Source organism: Giraffa tippelskirchi, chromosome 1, assembly GCF_054371585.1.
Source record: "Giraffa tippelskirchi isolate mGirTip1 chromosome 1, T2T-mGirTip1v1.2.pri, whole genome shotgun sequence".
Taxonomy (NCBI): domain Eukaryota; kingdom Metazoa; phylum Chordata; class Mammalia; order Artiodactyla; family Giraffidae; genus Giraffa; species Giraffa tippelskirchi.
Window position 1 is genome coordinate 98,008,208 of NC_137275.1, and position 14,805 is coordinate 98,023,012.

The window sequence follows — 14,805 nt, forward strand, 5'->3', positions numbered from 1 at the left end:
ATTTAAGGAAGGTTCCAGCAATTTGTCTAAAAGGAAAACTGAAAGTGCAAATGTCTTCAACTGTTTAATTCAAACAAAAATTTAAGTCAAATCACAGTAGTTATTTGAACTTTTTTCCTATACAACAATTACACAACTTGTTACACTAAACAAAAATTTAATAAGGAGAATTGATCTTTTCCTGAGATGTTTGCATTGAAAAGACAGGATAGTCAACCTTTGACAACAAAGAAAAATGAGAATTTATTTCCACCTTGACTTCTGCTTCATGTCATTAATTAAACATCAAGATTAAAAGATAAAACTTAGATATTTTATCAGTGCAAGATAATGCTTAGGAACTAGATGTTCTTTGGTGAAAAAAAGTCTTAAATGCTCTATTGTGAAAGATAAATTAATACCATTTAGGTATATGTTTTTCAATTATTCTTGGCTATCTGAATAAATCCAAATTCTATAAATTCAGTCGAAGAGTTTCAGGGAAGCATTTATGACAAATTTATTTCAAAAACCAAATATAAGGATATTTGGATTAGACATAAAGAACTTGACCCCCAGGCCATCAGATGAACTTGTTATTTTCTAGCCAACAGTCTGCTACTTTATAAATACCAAATGCCCTTGACTTTCTGATGCCACAGTTAACCTTTAGAATGACTCTGAAGTACAGTGAGTGTTCTTTACTCTCACTCTCAAGACAGGAAATGATTGGTTTTTTTTTTTTTTTTCTGGCAGTGATGCTAACTTCTGACAGTTTGCTAAGCAGTGGAAATCGGGTAGTAAGCAAAAGTCTCTGCAAGACAGATACTCCTACAAAATAGTCTTTATTTTTCCAATGGATACTGGCTACTCTTATAAGAACCAATTCCAAGAATAACTTCACTGAAGCAAGCCTCCCCTGAAACTGAAATCACAAGACTCATTCACTGAAACCTCTAAGGCTTTTCTTCTACCGCTGTCCAGTGGTGGCTAAACCTCTGGTCTCCTAGTTTATCTCCATTCCACAGGCTGAATTTGGACAAGCAAACTAGTTATAGTAACCTATATTCTGACAGGATAGAGTAAAAATATGAATACGAGTGAATGCCCTAAGTAGGAGATTTAGCTATTTAGCAAAGTAACAATTATATTAAAAAACACTTTCTTAAGCATCCAAATAATCTGATTTTTCTTAGAGTTAATCAGAAAATTTACAGACATGTGAGGTGCAGTGGAAAACTTCTGATGAATTTTAACTCATACTGAGCATTTACCACTGTATTTTCTCCCATTTTGAGAACCGGCTTGGTGATCACATATTGCCTTCCCTAATGATCTTGTAAGAGAAAATTACCTATCAAAGACCCAGACAGAGTCCCATGTACACTGGTCAGATTTTACACTGCCTTCCATATGTTTCTTTGTCCTTCTTCTCTCTGTGATTATCTGTGACTTTGATTATTCAATTCTAGATTTACAAATAAACCAAGAGTACAGAAAACTTTCAGTCTGTTTCTCTTATCAGTGATGGTGACTAGGAATTCTATTATCACACCGGAAACAAAATCTGAGCAAGCTCAAAAGCCAAAATCCATTTAGAAAAGAACACTTCTGGAGATCTCTGGTTGGTAGGTGGGAGTTTATAAGTTCTGATCTCATTTTAAAACTCTGAACACACTTCACAGCAGGCTATGAGAGTAAGGCAAATGAGACTAATCTAGAGAGGAGACTTGCAAGATCATCAACAGGACATCCATTTTAATACCCACTACAGCTAAACGCATTTTATCCATCCATTCATTCACTCATTCATTCATTTAGTTTCCCATATTTACTGCAACTCCATAAAGTTAGGAGCTGCATCTTAATTAAATGCTTAAGATATCTGCAAAGAATAAAGTAACACTTACTTTCCAGTAATAAACTGACTCCTGGACGGTGTGCAAATAGGCTGGACATAGTAGTTCTCCAGTTTAACTCCTTCGGCAGCAAGCTTGTCAAGAGTGGGAGTCTTTATCTCTGATCCATGGTAACCCACATCTCTAAATCCCTGATCATCAGCTAGGATGAAAATGAGATGGGGCTGGGACATGGCAGTTACGCTGGTCTCCAGTCTCTCTCCAGTTTGAGCTCGCAAAGCCCCTTCTTCCTCCTCCTCCAAGCCCTGTCCCCAGGACAGGTAACCATAAGTGAGGAGGCTGAGAACCCAGAAGCCTGCCAGCGCCCCCATGGCTAGCATCTTTCTGGGCCAGACCCAGGTCTGTGGAGAAGGTGGCCGAGGCAGAGGCCCCGCGCAGCCCCTGGGGGCCATTCACTCTGGTCCCAGCTGAGACTCCAAAGCAGAGCAACGCACCCCGCGCCGCCGCGGGCGCACACATGCACGCAGGAGGAATAGACTCAACGGGCGGTGGAGGGTCTCCACCTGGAAAGAAGTCCTGTTCTCCTCTCAGCTGCCCCCACGTCCAACAACTTTAATCTTCTAGAAGTGGTGACTTAAGGAATGGGACGTGTGAGAAAACAAGGAGTCGCTTTTCTCCATCAAATTGCACTTTTCCCCCCTCCTCGCTCCCCAAAGTAGCTTCCACACAAAAAGTCAAAGCCTCCACCCAAAAGTTCCCAAGAGGAAAACAAAAAATCAAGTAAGGAACTGAGAATCACCTTGGGCAGGAACTACTCGTGGCCAGAACTTTTCGCCCTCGAGGTTGAGGAGTTGAGGAGGGTCTTGAGGAGGAGTTGAGAGGCGCGCGCACTGATGGATGTGGGATCGACCGTCCGTCCAGCCGTCCCCTCAGCCGGAAAGCACTGGGAAGCTGAACCGCCGATAAAAAGCACTAACCCAGGCAGATAAAGAGCTGCAGGCAGTGAACTGGCTTCCGGATCACTTTCTCCACTCTTTCAGGGCTCTCTGTTTCTCTTTCCTCTCCCAGGCGTTTGCCAATCTCCCCGACACTCACCAGGCAGCCAAATGAGAAAAAAAAACACCCCGCTTAACCGATCTCCCTCCACCGTCGACCACCCCCTCTTTGTAGGAACTTCTCCTCGCCCCTGGAGCGCAGGGGACGCAGATTGGTCCCTGACCCCGCGCCTACTCCGCGCCGAGCCCACTTGGTCTCCGCGGGGTTGGCGCACCCGCGGAAGCGCTGCAGGCTGCGTGCGTTTTGTCAGCGAACCAACTTAGTTTTGGCACTCGGAGTTCTTGACTGCCTCCACCCTCTTTTCTCTCCAGTGAATCACAGAACCGTACTTTCTGCTTCAGCTCCCCCAGGAAGAGGGGGAGGGGTAAAGTCGGTTTAGAGGTTCGATCTTGCCTTTTTCCTTTCCGGGAGGAGGACGGAGGAGGACGGAAGAGGTAGGGGAGGCTTTGCCAGAGAGACAGTGCTGCTCGCTGCTTGAGCCCTGCGGGATCCTGGGCTACAGCTTCCCTGGGTCTCCAGGAGGACTGCCTTGCATCCTCCCGAGAGGGGAAGACGTCTGCGGGAATGGGGAAGAGGGAAGCGGGGGCTTTTCCTCCAGGGTCTGCAAATCAACATCCCGCTCACCCATCCCGAATGCTGCGCCTGTAAACTTTTCCTAGCTTCTGGAGGGAGTGAGAAAGGAAGAGCAGGAGAAACAACAAAGTGCGCAGACACACTCTCTTTTCTGGTTTTCCTTTACTGGCCTCCCCCTCCCCCAATTTTTCCTACTTCTTTTATCCCCGCCTCTTTTTTTTTTTTTCCAAACAGTCGCGACTACACGTTGAATTTCCTTTGGCTATTGCTGACCTTTACAGTCTGACTTCCTGATTAGCGTCTCTCTACGTGAAGATACTGAAATCGCCTTCTCCTTCCATCTCCCCAAACTTACTCACGGCTGTCTCCAGCCAAGAACATGGAGAGGAAGAAGAGTTGCACGTTTCACCCCCAGGAACCACGAGGCCGGTCTGCACTCCTGCAGTAAAGAAACCACCATTTCCCATCTAGAAATAAGGGGAACTCTGCCCCCCCCCCCGCTTTTTTTATAACTGTGGAGTAAAACAAAAGCTTGTCTAGATTGTGAAGATACGCCTGCTTTTACTAGAGTCGTGTTTCAAAGCCCTGCTCCAAGACAGGAAGGGGGGTTATAGTATCTGGTGGGGAGGCAATCAATGCCAGGAGCCACTGTGACATGCTTTCCCCCTCCCCAAAGTTATTCAGCAGTTATTTCTTGGGCACCTACTATGTGCTGGCACATAAAATGTCAGATTCTCTTTGTTGCCTAGATACAAATCTAAGTTTTACTTAGCTATTTATTTTTTTATGTATTTATTTACTTATTTATTCTATTGAAGTATAATTGATTTACAGTGTTATAGTCCGTCATGTTGCTAATGTTCCTGTTAACTTTCTAGGCAAAATGTGTAAAATGGAAACTTAACACCTTTGAAACTTTCCATGTGCTCCATGCAGTTAATTTTGCTAACATATGTAGCCTTCCACTAGGGTGTTCTCTTCTCTGAGGCCATTCTGGTTAGTCTGTGGAGAGGTGGGCAGTTTTAGAAGACTGCTTGGGAATGTGATCTTAGCAAGTCTGTGAGTTAAATCACCAAATATGTAATGAGAGAACTGAGTACTGGGAGACTGAAGGCACTGTGAGGTAATGCTCCCAGCTCTGTGGGCCTAATCAGGTGCTTCAGTAGAAAAGATGCAAATGAACATTCAGATCAATCCACTACTTTTAGTTGGGGAGAGTCACTGATATAACACAAGAAGTGTCTGTGTTGCTACTGCAAGAGGGAGGGCTATTTTCAGTTCAGATTTCAAGCAAGAGTAAAAAAATAAATGTTAACATTTACCAAATACCATGTAGTAACCGTAGTCCTCTATGTACTGATAAACACACACACACACATATGCTCTAAATATTTATGTAGTGTTTTACACTCTTTAACCTCCTCTCCTTCTCCACCAACCTTATAAGGAATTTACCCATTCAACAAATATTTGAGGAGTTGGGCCAGTGCTACAGGCTGGAAACATAATGGTGGACTAGGTCTGGCATAGCCTTTGTTCTGAAAAGTGTTAGTCAGTCGTGTCTGACTTTGGTGCCCCACGGACTATAGCACGCCAGGTTCCTCTGTCCGTGGAATTCTCCAGGCAAGAATACTGGAGTGGGTAACCATTCCCTTCTCTAGGGATATTCCCAGCCCAGGGATCAAACCCAGGGATCAAATCTGCATTGCAGGCAGATTTTTTACCGTCTGAGTCAGCAGGGAAGCTCCACCTGAAAGTGTTAGTCACTCCTATCTGACTCTTTGTGGCCCTGTGGACTGGACTGCAGCCCGCCAGGCCTCTGTTCTAGTGGAACTTAAATTGTGGTGGGGAAGAAAGAAATACACTGATAAACTAATCATCACCAAACTCTAATACCTATTATTCTATGGTATTCTGTATAACTATTCAGGTAAGTATTCAAAAGTGAAGAAACAATTCAAAGAAATTTTAAAAGAAAGAAAGCTGCCTTAGACTGAGTGTGGTTAGTGAGTAGGGTGGTACAAGAAATGACCTTCAAATTGAAGGAGATATTATTTTGCTTGTTATCCCCTTTATGCAGGAAATTTAGACTTAGAGATCTGTCTGACTTCAAGACCCATGTTTTTCAAAAGATATTCTTCCCACAAGTGGCTTTAAGATGTTTTCCAGCCACACAGCACAGAACACAGCTGCTAGAGTTGGAGAATTCTAATTCCCACACAAGGCATGCAGACAATCCACACGTAGGATGGAAAGGCAGAACTCAGCCCTAAAAAAGCCACTTCTGGAATAAACAGAGCACAAAAGGAGATTAAGAACTATTTACAATTAGTAGTAAGAGCCAAGAAACAAGAATGGTCATGCCATGGCAGACCAAATGAGATGTGAGTTGAAGGGTAAAATCCATCAGCTGGGTGCCCTACCCACAGTAGGGAATAGGTAAGGGTTATACCCACATCCATAAGGAAGACGAGAACAAAATCAGAGGCAATTGAATGGTCTAGCCTTTATTGTATCTCTACTGATATTTTAAGTACATAAACTTCACATTTCTAATTATAGGATTGGGTTTCATGCACTCTAAGCAATAGTTATAATATCCTCATGAAATCCAGAGTTAAAGACCCCCAATAACTTCTAGTTCTTTTCTGAGCTGGCATTTTGGTGTTCAGGTATCAGCTTCCCCATGGAATCACATCTTAGGTTTATTTTGGCTGGGATGTAGTCACATTGCAAATATACTCCTCTAGTTTTAGAATGATTATATAAAACTAAAGGTATTATTTGATTCAGTTTAAAAGATGAGAAAAGCAGGATTGCTTAGAGATGAAATTAGTGTGAACTGATTATTCATGCAAAACTTAATCAGGAGGTGGGACTAAAGCTATGTCTTAAAGTATGATGGAAATTTGGAAAGGAAAAGAAGAAGTTAAAGGAAGGACATTTCATGTGAAAGAAAAGAGGATACCAATGACTGAGACACATTTGGACTGGAGGAGTTTGGGAAATAATGTTAGAAAGTTCAAGTGACACCAGATGTTGAAGAGATTTGAAAAGGTATGAAGGGCTGGAACTTGATTCCAGGGGCATCAGGAGTGATGAGGTCCTTTAAATAGGACATGGCATTATAATATATTCTATTAAATCTTATTGAGGTTATTTCTGGGATTTACAGAGATAGACGACAAATGAATTGCCTCAGTCAATAAAAGTTTGAAGAATTGTAGTTTCACCCTGAGAGTTCCGGGTCTCTCGAAGATTTTTGTTTTAGAGCAAGACATGATGAAAAATATAGGCAAATAAATCCCAGCATGTATTTAGGGAGAAATTTTAGGGAGTAAAGACTAGAGTCACACAACTGTCACAATGGGTAAAATTTCTACAGTAATATATTCCTTAGGATAAAGAACTATGCTATGGCTATGTCCTCTGACACCATTTTCTCCTTCTGAGGAGGAAGATGAGATGGCTGGATGGCATCACTGATGCAATGGACATGAACTTGAACAAAAGTCGGGAGATGGTGAGGGACAGAGAGGCCTGGTATGCTGCAGTCTATGGGGTCACAAAGAGCTGGACATGACTGGGCAACTGAACAACAACAAATGGCTATGTCATCTGATAGAAGATAGCATTCATTCAAAGTTTAGAAGGAATAAGTAAATCAACTAAGAGGAACACAGGGGACAGAGGAATAAGAGACACAGATATGACTTCATTTAATTGGATAATGTTAATGGAAAAGATAAGCAGGGTAAACTGGCAGGATCCTCACTACCAGAGATGGGAGCTCAGAATAAGGTACCACAGTGTGGCCTGGGGCTCCTCAGTGGACATACCAAGGATATTGGATGGTCATGGGTGAAGGGTGGAATGAAGGAGTGGATATGAGGAGCCTATCTGTAAATAGAGAAAATAAGAAAGCCACAGATGAGCAGAAAAATGGATAGTTGCACCAGGATATCTTTGAAATATTTATATTGCTTCTCATCATAAATATGACATGTTCTGTAGCCTCCTCAGTATGGATGGACAGAGTTGCCCTAACTTGCAAACCACATACCCCTAAACAAGATTTTGTTTTGTTTTGTTTTGTCTTTGCCTAGTGAGACAGCATGCCTGTTAACGCTATTGTCTTTTCTTCTGTAGGTTATTTTTTTCAGCTAAACATGTACTCAGATGCTTAACAGATACAGCTAATATTTAAATGCATCTTTAAAAGATGTGAAAATAGTCAATCCAGGGATTTATAGACTATTACAAGATTTAAAATCCTAATTGCTGCTTGTTTGGGTTTATAAGTATATTAAGTTCTTAAAAATGAAGAATGTCACTAAGTTTAAACTTGAACACAAATTGTCTGAAACATGGTTGTCCTAATATAGTCATCTTCACATGGATTCCATATAATAAACTTCTTGTTGATCATTATTAACTCTTTATTAGGCCATGGATCTAAGGCTACTTTGAATTGTGTGTGCTCAGTTGCTAAGTCATGTCTGACTCTTTTGCAATCCTAAGGACTGTAGCCTGCCATGCTCCTCTGTCCATGGGATTTCCCAAGCAAGAATACTGGAGTGGGTTGCCATTTCCTCCTCCAGGGGATCTTCCTGACCCAGGGATCGAGCCTGCATCTCCTGCATTGGGAGGTGGATTCTTTTACCACTGAACCACATGGGAAACCCCTACTTTGAGTCATGTCAAAAGCTCTCTGAATAAGACCAAGTAGGATGATTAAATGCCTGGTTTAGTAATTAAGATCATTTACTTTCTTTGAGAAAGTCTCCGTTGAAATAAGCTGTAATAATTTATAAAGATGAGACACTAAATTTTCAACTTAGTAAAATTGTAGCTAGGCTTCCCTGGTAGCTCATTGGTAAAGAATGCATCTACCAATGCAGGAAATGTGGATTCGATCCTTGGGTCAGGAAGATCCTCTGGAGAAGGAAATGGCAACCCACTCCAGTATTCTTGCCTGGGACATTCCATGGACAGAGGCCTGGGAGGCTATAGTCCATGAGGTCGCAAAAGAGTCTGACATGACTTAGCGACTAAACAACAACAACAAAATTGGGGCAACCCCAAAGTATCAAGGTTTTTGACATTAGAAACTTGGAAAAGCTGAACTCTTAAAGAAAAGATCTTTCTTCCATTCTGTAAACATCTTTACATGAAAGCAGGAAGTGAAGTGAAAGTCTCTCAGTCATGTCCGACTCTTTGCGACCCCATGGACTATACAGTCCATGGAATTCTCCAGGCCAGAATACTGGAGTGGGTAGCTGTTCCCTTCTCCAGGGAATCTTCCCAACCCAGTGACTGAACCCAGTTCTCCTGCATTGCAGGAGAATTCTTTATCAGCTGAGCCACCAGGGAAGCCCCATGTGAAAGGAGACTTCTAAACAGGCTGCTTATTATGGGAAAAGATGGTTATTTTTTACAATTTTAAAATCTGTTTTTACTGCTTAAATTGTAAATAAACTTCTATATTATTTGCATATAATTTTCTTTTTAGAAAAATCAATTCCTAATCCTGGCTGCTCATTAGAATTCTCTAGTGATTTTTTAAAAGGAAAATTCCCAGTTCCACCCAAAACGTAATCAAAATATCCAAAGTCTGAAAATATTTATATTAGAAGAAACATTCCAGGTGATTCTCATGTGTGTTGAGTTTTGAGCACTAATGATTTGAATCTAAAGCATTAAAAAAGTTTAATGGGACTGCTTAACGGATAAGGTTGGTGAAGTTTACCAAATATTAATATAATGTGGGAGACACAGCTGAAAAATAGGTGGATAAGCTTAGAGTCAGAACATCCTATGATTGAGATTCTAGTTTTTGTAATATGGCAGGAAGAAGTACAGTTGGGATGTGGCTAAACCACCAGGATCTAGAAAAGAAGAGAGAAGCATTAGTGTCTAAGTGGGTGATTATTGGGAGCAACCATCTGTGCAGGCATTGGTGGATTCCCAGGCCAAAAGTAAACGGTGCTGACCTCCTGTGATTGAAGTGGTCTGGTGTCTGGTCTCAATGGGGCTGAACAGATATGAAATACAGAGTCAAGACTAATCAGTAAGAGTAACTGCTTGATTGGATATCTAAGAAGTAGCATATTCCTGATTATTAGCTTTATGAAACTATAGTAATCATATGAATTTAAGAATGTAAGAATTGATTGAAATAAAGACTAAAAATTGTATGAATTTATATGATATTCAGTAGTAAAATCAATAGAAGTTGTTGACTTGAGAAAAAGAATGAGGGCAGAATGAAGGATTATACCTAGTTTCTGGCTTTGGAGAAGTTGAGTGAACGGTAGTGCCATTTATAATGATAAGAGTCATCAAAGAACTAGCAGGTTTGGGGAGTAGATGGAAAAAAAGTCACTTTAGTATTGTTGAATTTGAGGTCTGTGAGGATCTCAATGGAGGAGTGCAGTAGGTAGGTGAATATTTGTGTCTGGGTGCTTCCCAGGTGGCACTAATGGTGAAGAACCCACCTGCCAATGCAGGAGACATAAGACACACGGGTCCCATCCCTGGGTCAGGAAGATCCCCTGGAGGAGGGCATGGCAACCCATTCCAGCATTCTTGCCTGGAGAATCCCATGGGCAGAGGAACCTGCAGGCTACAGTCCCTAAGGTCACAAAGAGTCAGACTGAAACTACTTAGCCCGCTCACACACACACCACACACTCAGGTCTGGACCTCAGGGAACAGCGCAGACCAGAAAATTTCATCCACATCTAGAGTGGGTAAAATTTCCTAGGGAAAGGTAGAAAATGGGAGTGAGAAAGGGTCTAAGACAGAACTATGCTTAGTTGCTCAGTTGTGTTCGACCTCTTGCGACCCCATGGAATGTAGCCCTCCAGGCTCCTCTGTCCATGGGGATTCTCCAGGCAAGAATACTGGGGTGGGTTGCCATGGCCTCCTCCAGAAGGACAGAACTATACAGAACTATTTAAGGATAGGGAACATTAAATGGGGTTCACAAGGAGACTAAGAAGTAGCAAAGGAAATACAATTGCAAAGAAGGCAACATTTATTGGACATTACCTAATAATGGAATGGTGCCAGCACCATATGAAGTGGTTTTTCATGAACTGTCTCAGTGTTGTTCACAACCATACCTCTGCTTATGCAAATAAGTGTTATAATTTTATAACAAAGTGGGAAGCAACAGAGGGACATCAAAGAGATTAGGATATCAGATAGCCAAGAGCCAAGGACTGTGAAATAACACTGTGTTAGTTCATTGGGATAAATTCTCTGTGAATAGCTCACGAAAGCTTTTTTCTCATGTGTTTACCAACATTGACAATGACAGAGCTCTAAAGTTTTAAAGTATTGATAACAAAGTAAGTTGAAAAATAAAACAAAGTTTTAGTCCAAAATCTATAAAGATAAACACTGATAATCATCAAATAATATATATTTCAGAATAAACTAGATGAGACGTGTGGCATCCTTATAAAGAAAAGTATATATTTATATTAGAAGATGAAAAAAATTGAATATATACCCCATGTGTACGTGTCTGAACCCACCACCCCAATTTCCTTGTGACTTACATAAACAAAGGAAAGGTAAACACAATCACAATAACCCCATCATTCATACGTTATGTGTTCAAACAGTCAATAATCAATAAGCCCGAGGTTACATTCCAAACAGTTAATAATCAGTAAGCCAGAGGTTACAGAAAAAATTTATGACCTGTCCGGAGGTAGGGGGGATCAGTGTATGTTTTCTCTTAGGTGATGAGTAACCTGGATACAATCTTCAAGATTCCCCTGTCTGGAGGGGGTCTTACCCTTCTCTTGTCGTTTCCACAGGCACTAAGCACAGAGTTCAGAGTCCATTAGAGAGGTGGCTGAGCATGATCAGCACGAACAGGCCTAAGATGGAGTCCAGGCCCTATGAATTCCTTCTTCATTCCCCCCTCTTGATGCTCCTAGTTTTCGTAACGAGCATCATTCATTGAGATATATTGTACTTTAGCCTTCTGGCCACCCACATGAGAGAACTCTATCAACCTCTGGGTTACAAAATTCACAAGACATTGTAAGAAGCAGGGCCCACAAAGCAGTATGATTAGAACTATTATGACAACAGTAACAATAGTTTTCCACCAATCTCCCTTTACCCAGGACAGGACCGAAGTCCAAAAGGGAATATTTTCATCAGACATGGCTTTCACTTGATTTTGCATATCTTCCAAGGCAGCAGATACATTTTTAGATAGGTCAGGGATGTATACACAACATTCGACTTTAATTATGGCGCAAGTCCCTCCCTGGGCTGCTGTGAGTGTGTCTAATGCCATCCTATTTTGAATTACTGCCTTCCTCATCTGAATTTGTTCTTCGTTCAAGGCTTGAATGGCTTTTGTACTGTCTAAGAGGGCCTGTTTAGTGAAATTAGTTAAGGCCTCCACCTTAATCATGATATCCGTTGTCCCTACAGAGGGTACAAACAAGGCAGCAAGATAGTCATATCATTGGAACACAGATCTTGTCCACCTTGCGTGCAGATAGGGCAGGTTTACTGGAGGCTGGTGTAGGCTAGGCTTAATACTGCCATGGGCGAAAGCAAATCCCAGTGTGCAACGCCCTTATAAATTATTTCTAAATTTAATGTCTGTCATTCAATCAAAACCTCAACATGAGGTAATCTCAAAAAGAAGAGTAATGGAAAGACCCAACCTTAACCAGATAATAGAATATATTATTATTCAAAAACAATTAAATGCTAATTAATGAAAGCAAGGAGATGCCAAAAATGGATACATATATGAAAATAAACTTTTCAAAATGGAAGAAAGGATTAAGCAGAGAGAGATGAACATACTTGGATAATTATGTAACCATAGTAAAAAAAAAAAAGAATAATTAGCACATACCAAGGGAAAAACACATCCAGTTGAAGTTGGAGAGCTTAAAAATTTAAATGAAAGATATTCCAACAGAAAATTTAATTGACTATACATCAGATATATGGGGAAACTATTCTATTTTCCATATTTAATTGATACAGAAATTTCAGTGGTAAATGATTGATTATGAAATACTTTTAACAGAGTATTAAATCAGAAGTTTTAATAGAGGTGCCAAGATTCAAGCTGTGATTTTCCGAAGAGGTATGCCAGAACAAGATACCAGTTCTCAAAGGAGATTGTTAAAAACCAGTTTGGCAACTCTGAAAATTCTTACCCCTGCCAAGGCAATAAAGGGTCAGAGTGTATGAAGATCGAAGAGGATTTGTGAAGACATATTTTTATAAAGTAGGTGGCGTGCCCTGGAAGCACCTAAGCCTGCCTGCGTGGGTCCAAGGGGGGACACACTGACTCTGAGGTTCTGCGGTCTGCTATTTAGATGTTGCTTCAGAAATCATCAGGACTGGCTGTCAATGAAGAGCATAGGAAGAGAAAACTCTGGCCACTTCTCCCAGAGATTGTTGGGGCAAAGGCTGCTTGAGAGTTCCCTGGGAACCATATGAGGGCTACCTGTGAAAAGAAGCAGGCCTGAAATGATCTCAGTCATGTTCAGAAAGGTCTCCTGCAGGCTCAGGCAGACCTCCATAAAGAGAATCAAACGGTAGCTGCCCATTCTGAGAGGGTGCCTCTTTAGAATAGACCTAGAGATGCCTGTTCCCATGTCAAGAGAAATGCAGATAAGACACTCTAGGGGGTCCACATGAGGAAAAGTCACCCTGAACACCTCTTAGGCCTAGATGCAGCATAGGGTTCATTCTAGAACTTACTCCCTTCTCTGTTCTCCCTCCCTGCACACTGATCCTAGAGGAGTAGAATTCGAAGTTAACAAGCTAGGCAGGGAGAAGTGGAAATACTAGGCAGGGAACAGAGAACTAGAAAAACACTCTAGGTTTCCAGACTCAAGTAATACTGATATGGGGAAGGGACAAAAGATTTGCTTTATGATGAAGTTCAGAGTTTTCCTAATTATATGTGATTGAGCATCCTAATTCTGAATTAAGATCAGCTTTTGTGATATATTGGCTTCCCAGGTGGCTCAAACGGTAAAGCGTCTGTCTGCAGTGCGGGAGACCCAGGTTTGATCCCTGGGTTGGGAAGACCCCCTGCAGAAGGAAATGGCAATCTACTCCAGTACCTTTGCCTGGAAAATCCCATGGACAGAGGAGTCTGGTAGGCTACAGTCCATGGGGTCACAAAGAGTCGGACACGACTGAGCGACTTCACTTACTTTTGTGATACACAGTGACCACAAGATTATTTGTTACTTGGGAGTGACGAAATCTGTGTGCAAGAGACATCAGGCTCATAGAATCTAAAAAAAGCACTGAGAAATAAAAACAAACTCATAAGAACTTTGTTGTGCTTGTTCAATGTAACATGTATAAATTTTAACCATATGAAAATTAGTTACTAAAGCTAAACCTTGAAATAAAGATAAACTGGTAAAATATTTCCAGTATAATAGTGAGAAATGGGGCTTCCCAGGTGGCTCATGTGGTAAAGAATCTGCCTGCCAATGCAGGAGCCTCAGAAGACACAGGTTTGATCCCTGGGTTGAGAAGATACCCTGGAGAAGGAAATGGCATCCCACTGCAGTATTCTTGCCAGGATAATCCCATGGACAGAGGAGCCTGGTGGGCTACAGTCCATGGGCTTGCAAAGAGTCAGACATGACTGAAGTGACTGAGCATGATAGTAAGAAAAGAGATGATATGCCTTTCATATAAAGAGTTAGTTTGAATTTATAAGAAAAATATCTTGACCACCAATAATAAGTATGTAAGAAATTGGGCAATTAATACAAGTAGAAATGGATCAAAAGAGTGTAAAATTAATTATCTTTTTTGTAATGAAGGGAATATAAAGTAAAGCAAACTATCATACATTTTTATACTATTAAATTAGTAAAAGGAATTGCATATGATATGTAATATTAGTTAAGATTGGTGTGGAATAGGTACTCTGCTGAGAGCATTGGTTTGATATATCCCTAAAAAACAGTATGACAATAGATACTGCAATACTGTATCACAAGCCATACAAATACCACAACCCATTAGATCAGTAATAGCAGTCTTTGACATTTATCTTAAGAAAATAATTCAGTTCAGTTCAGTTCAGTCGCTCAGTCGTGTCCGACTCTTTGCGACCCCATGAATCGCAGCACGCCAGGCCTCTCTGTCCATCACCAACTCCAGGAGTCCACCCAAACCCATGTCCATCAAGTCGGTGATGCCATCCAACCATCTCATCCTCTGTCGTCCCCTTCTCCTCCCGCCCCCAATCCTACCTAGCATTAGAGTCTTTTCCAATGAGTCAACCCTTCGCATGAGGTGGCCAAAGTAT

At 41.3% G+C, this 14,805-nt stretch overlaps 1 protein-coding gene across 6 annotated transcripts in view; it reads right to left on the minus strand.

The window, feature by feature from the left end:
• Positions 1 to 3,644, minus strand: part of ARSJ (arylsulfatase family member J) — an 86,620-nt gene extending 82,976 nt beyond the window's left edge. Inside the window, exons 1-2 of one of the 6 annotated variants that reach the window (XM_081485293.1) lie at positions 2,638 to 2,761; positions 1,890 to 2,040 (exon numbers count right to left, since the gene is read on the minus strand). Coding sequence is in view for 1 of the 6 variants with exons in the window: in XM_081485246.1 (XP_081341372.1) it covers positions 1,890 to 2,290 (401 nt within the window). In the remaining 5 variants the exon portion in view is untranslated. Of the gene's footprint in view, positions 1 to 1,889 lie in introns of all 6 variants that reach the window. The other 5 variants (XM_081485273.1, XM_081485246.1, XM_081485283.1 and 2 more) reach the window with 5 other exon arrangements.
• Positions 3,645 to 14,805: the final 11,161 nt, after the last annotated feature.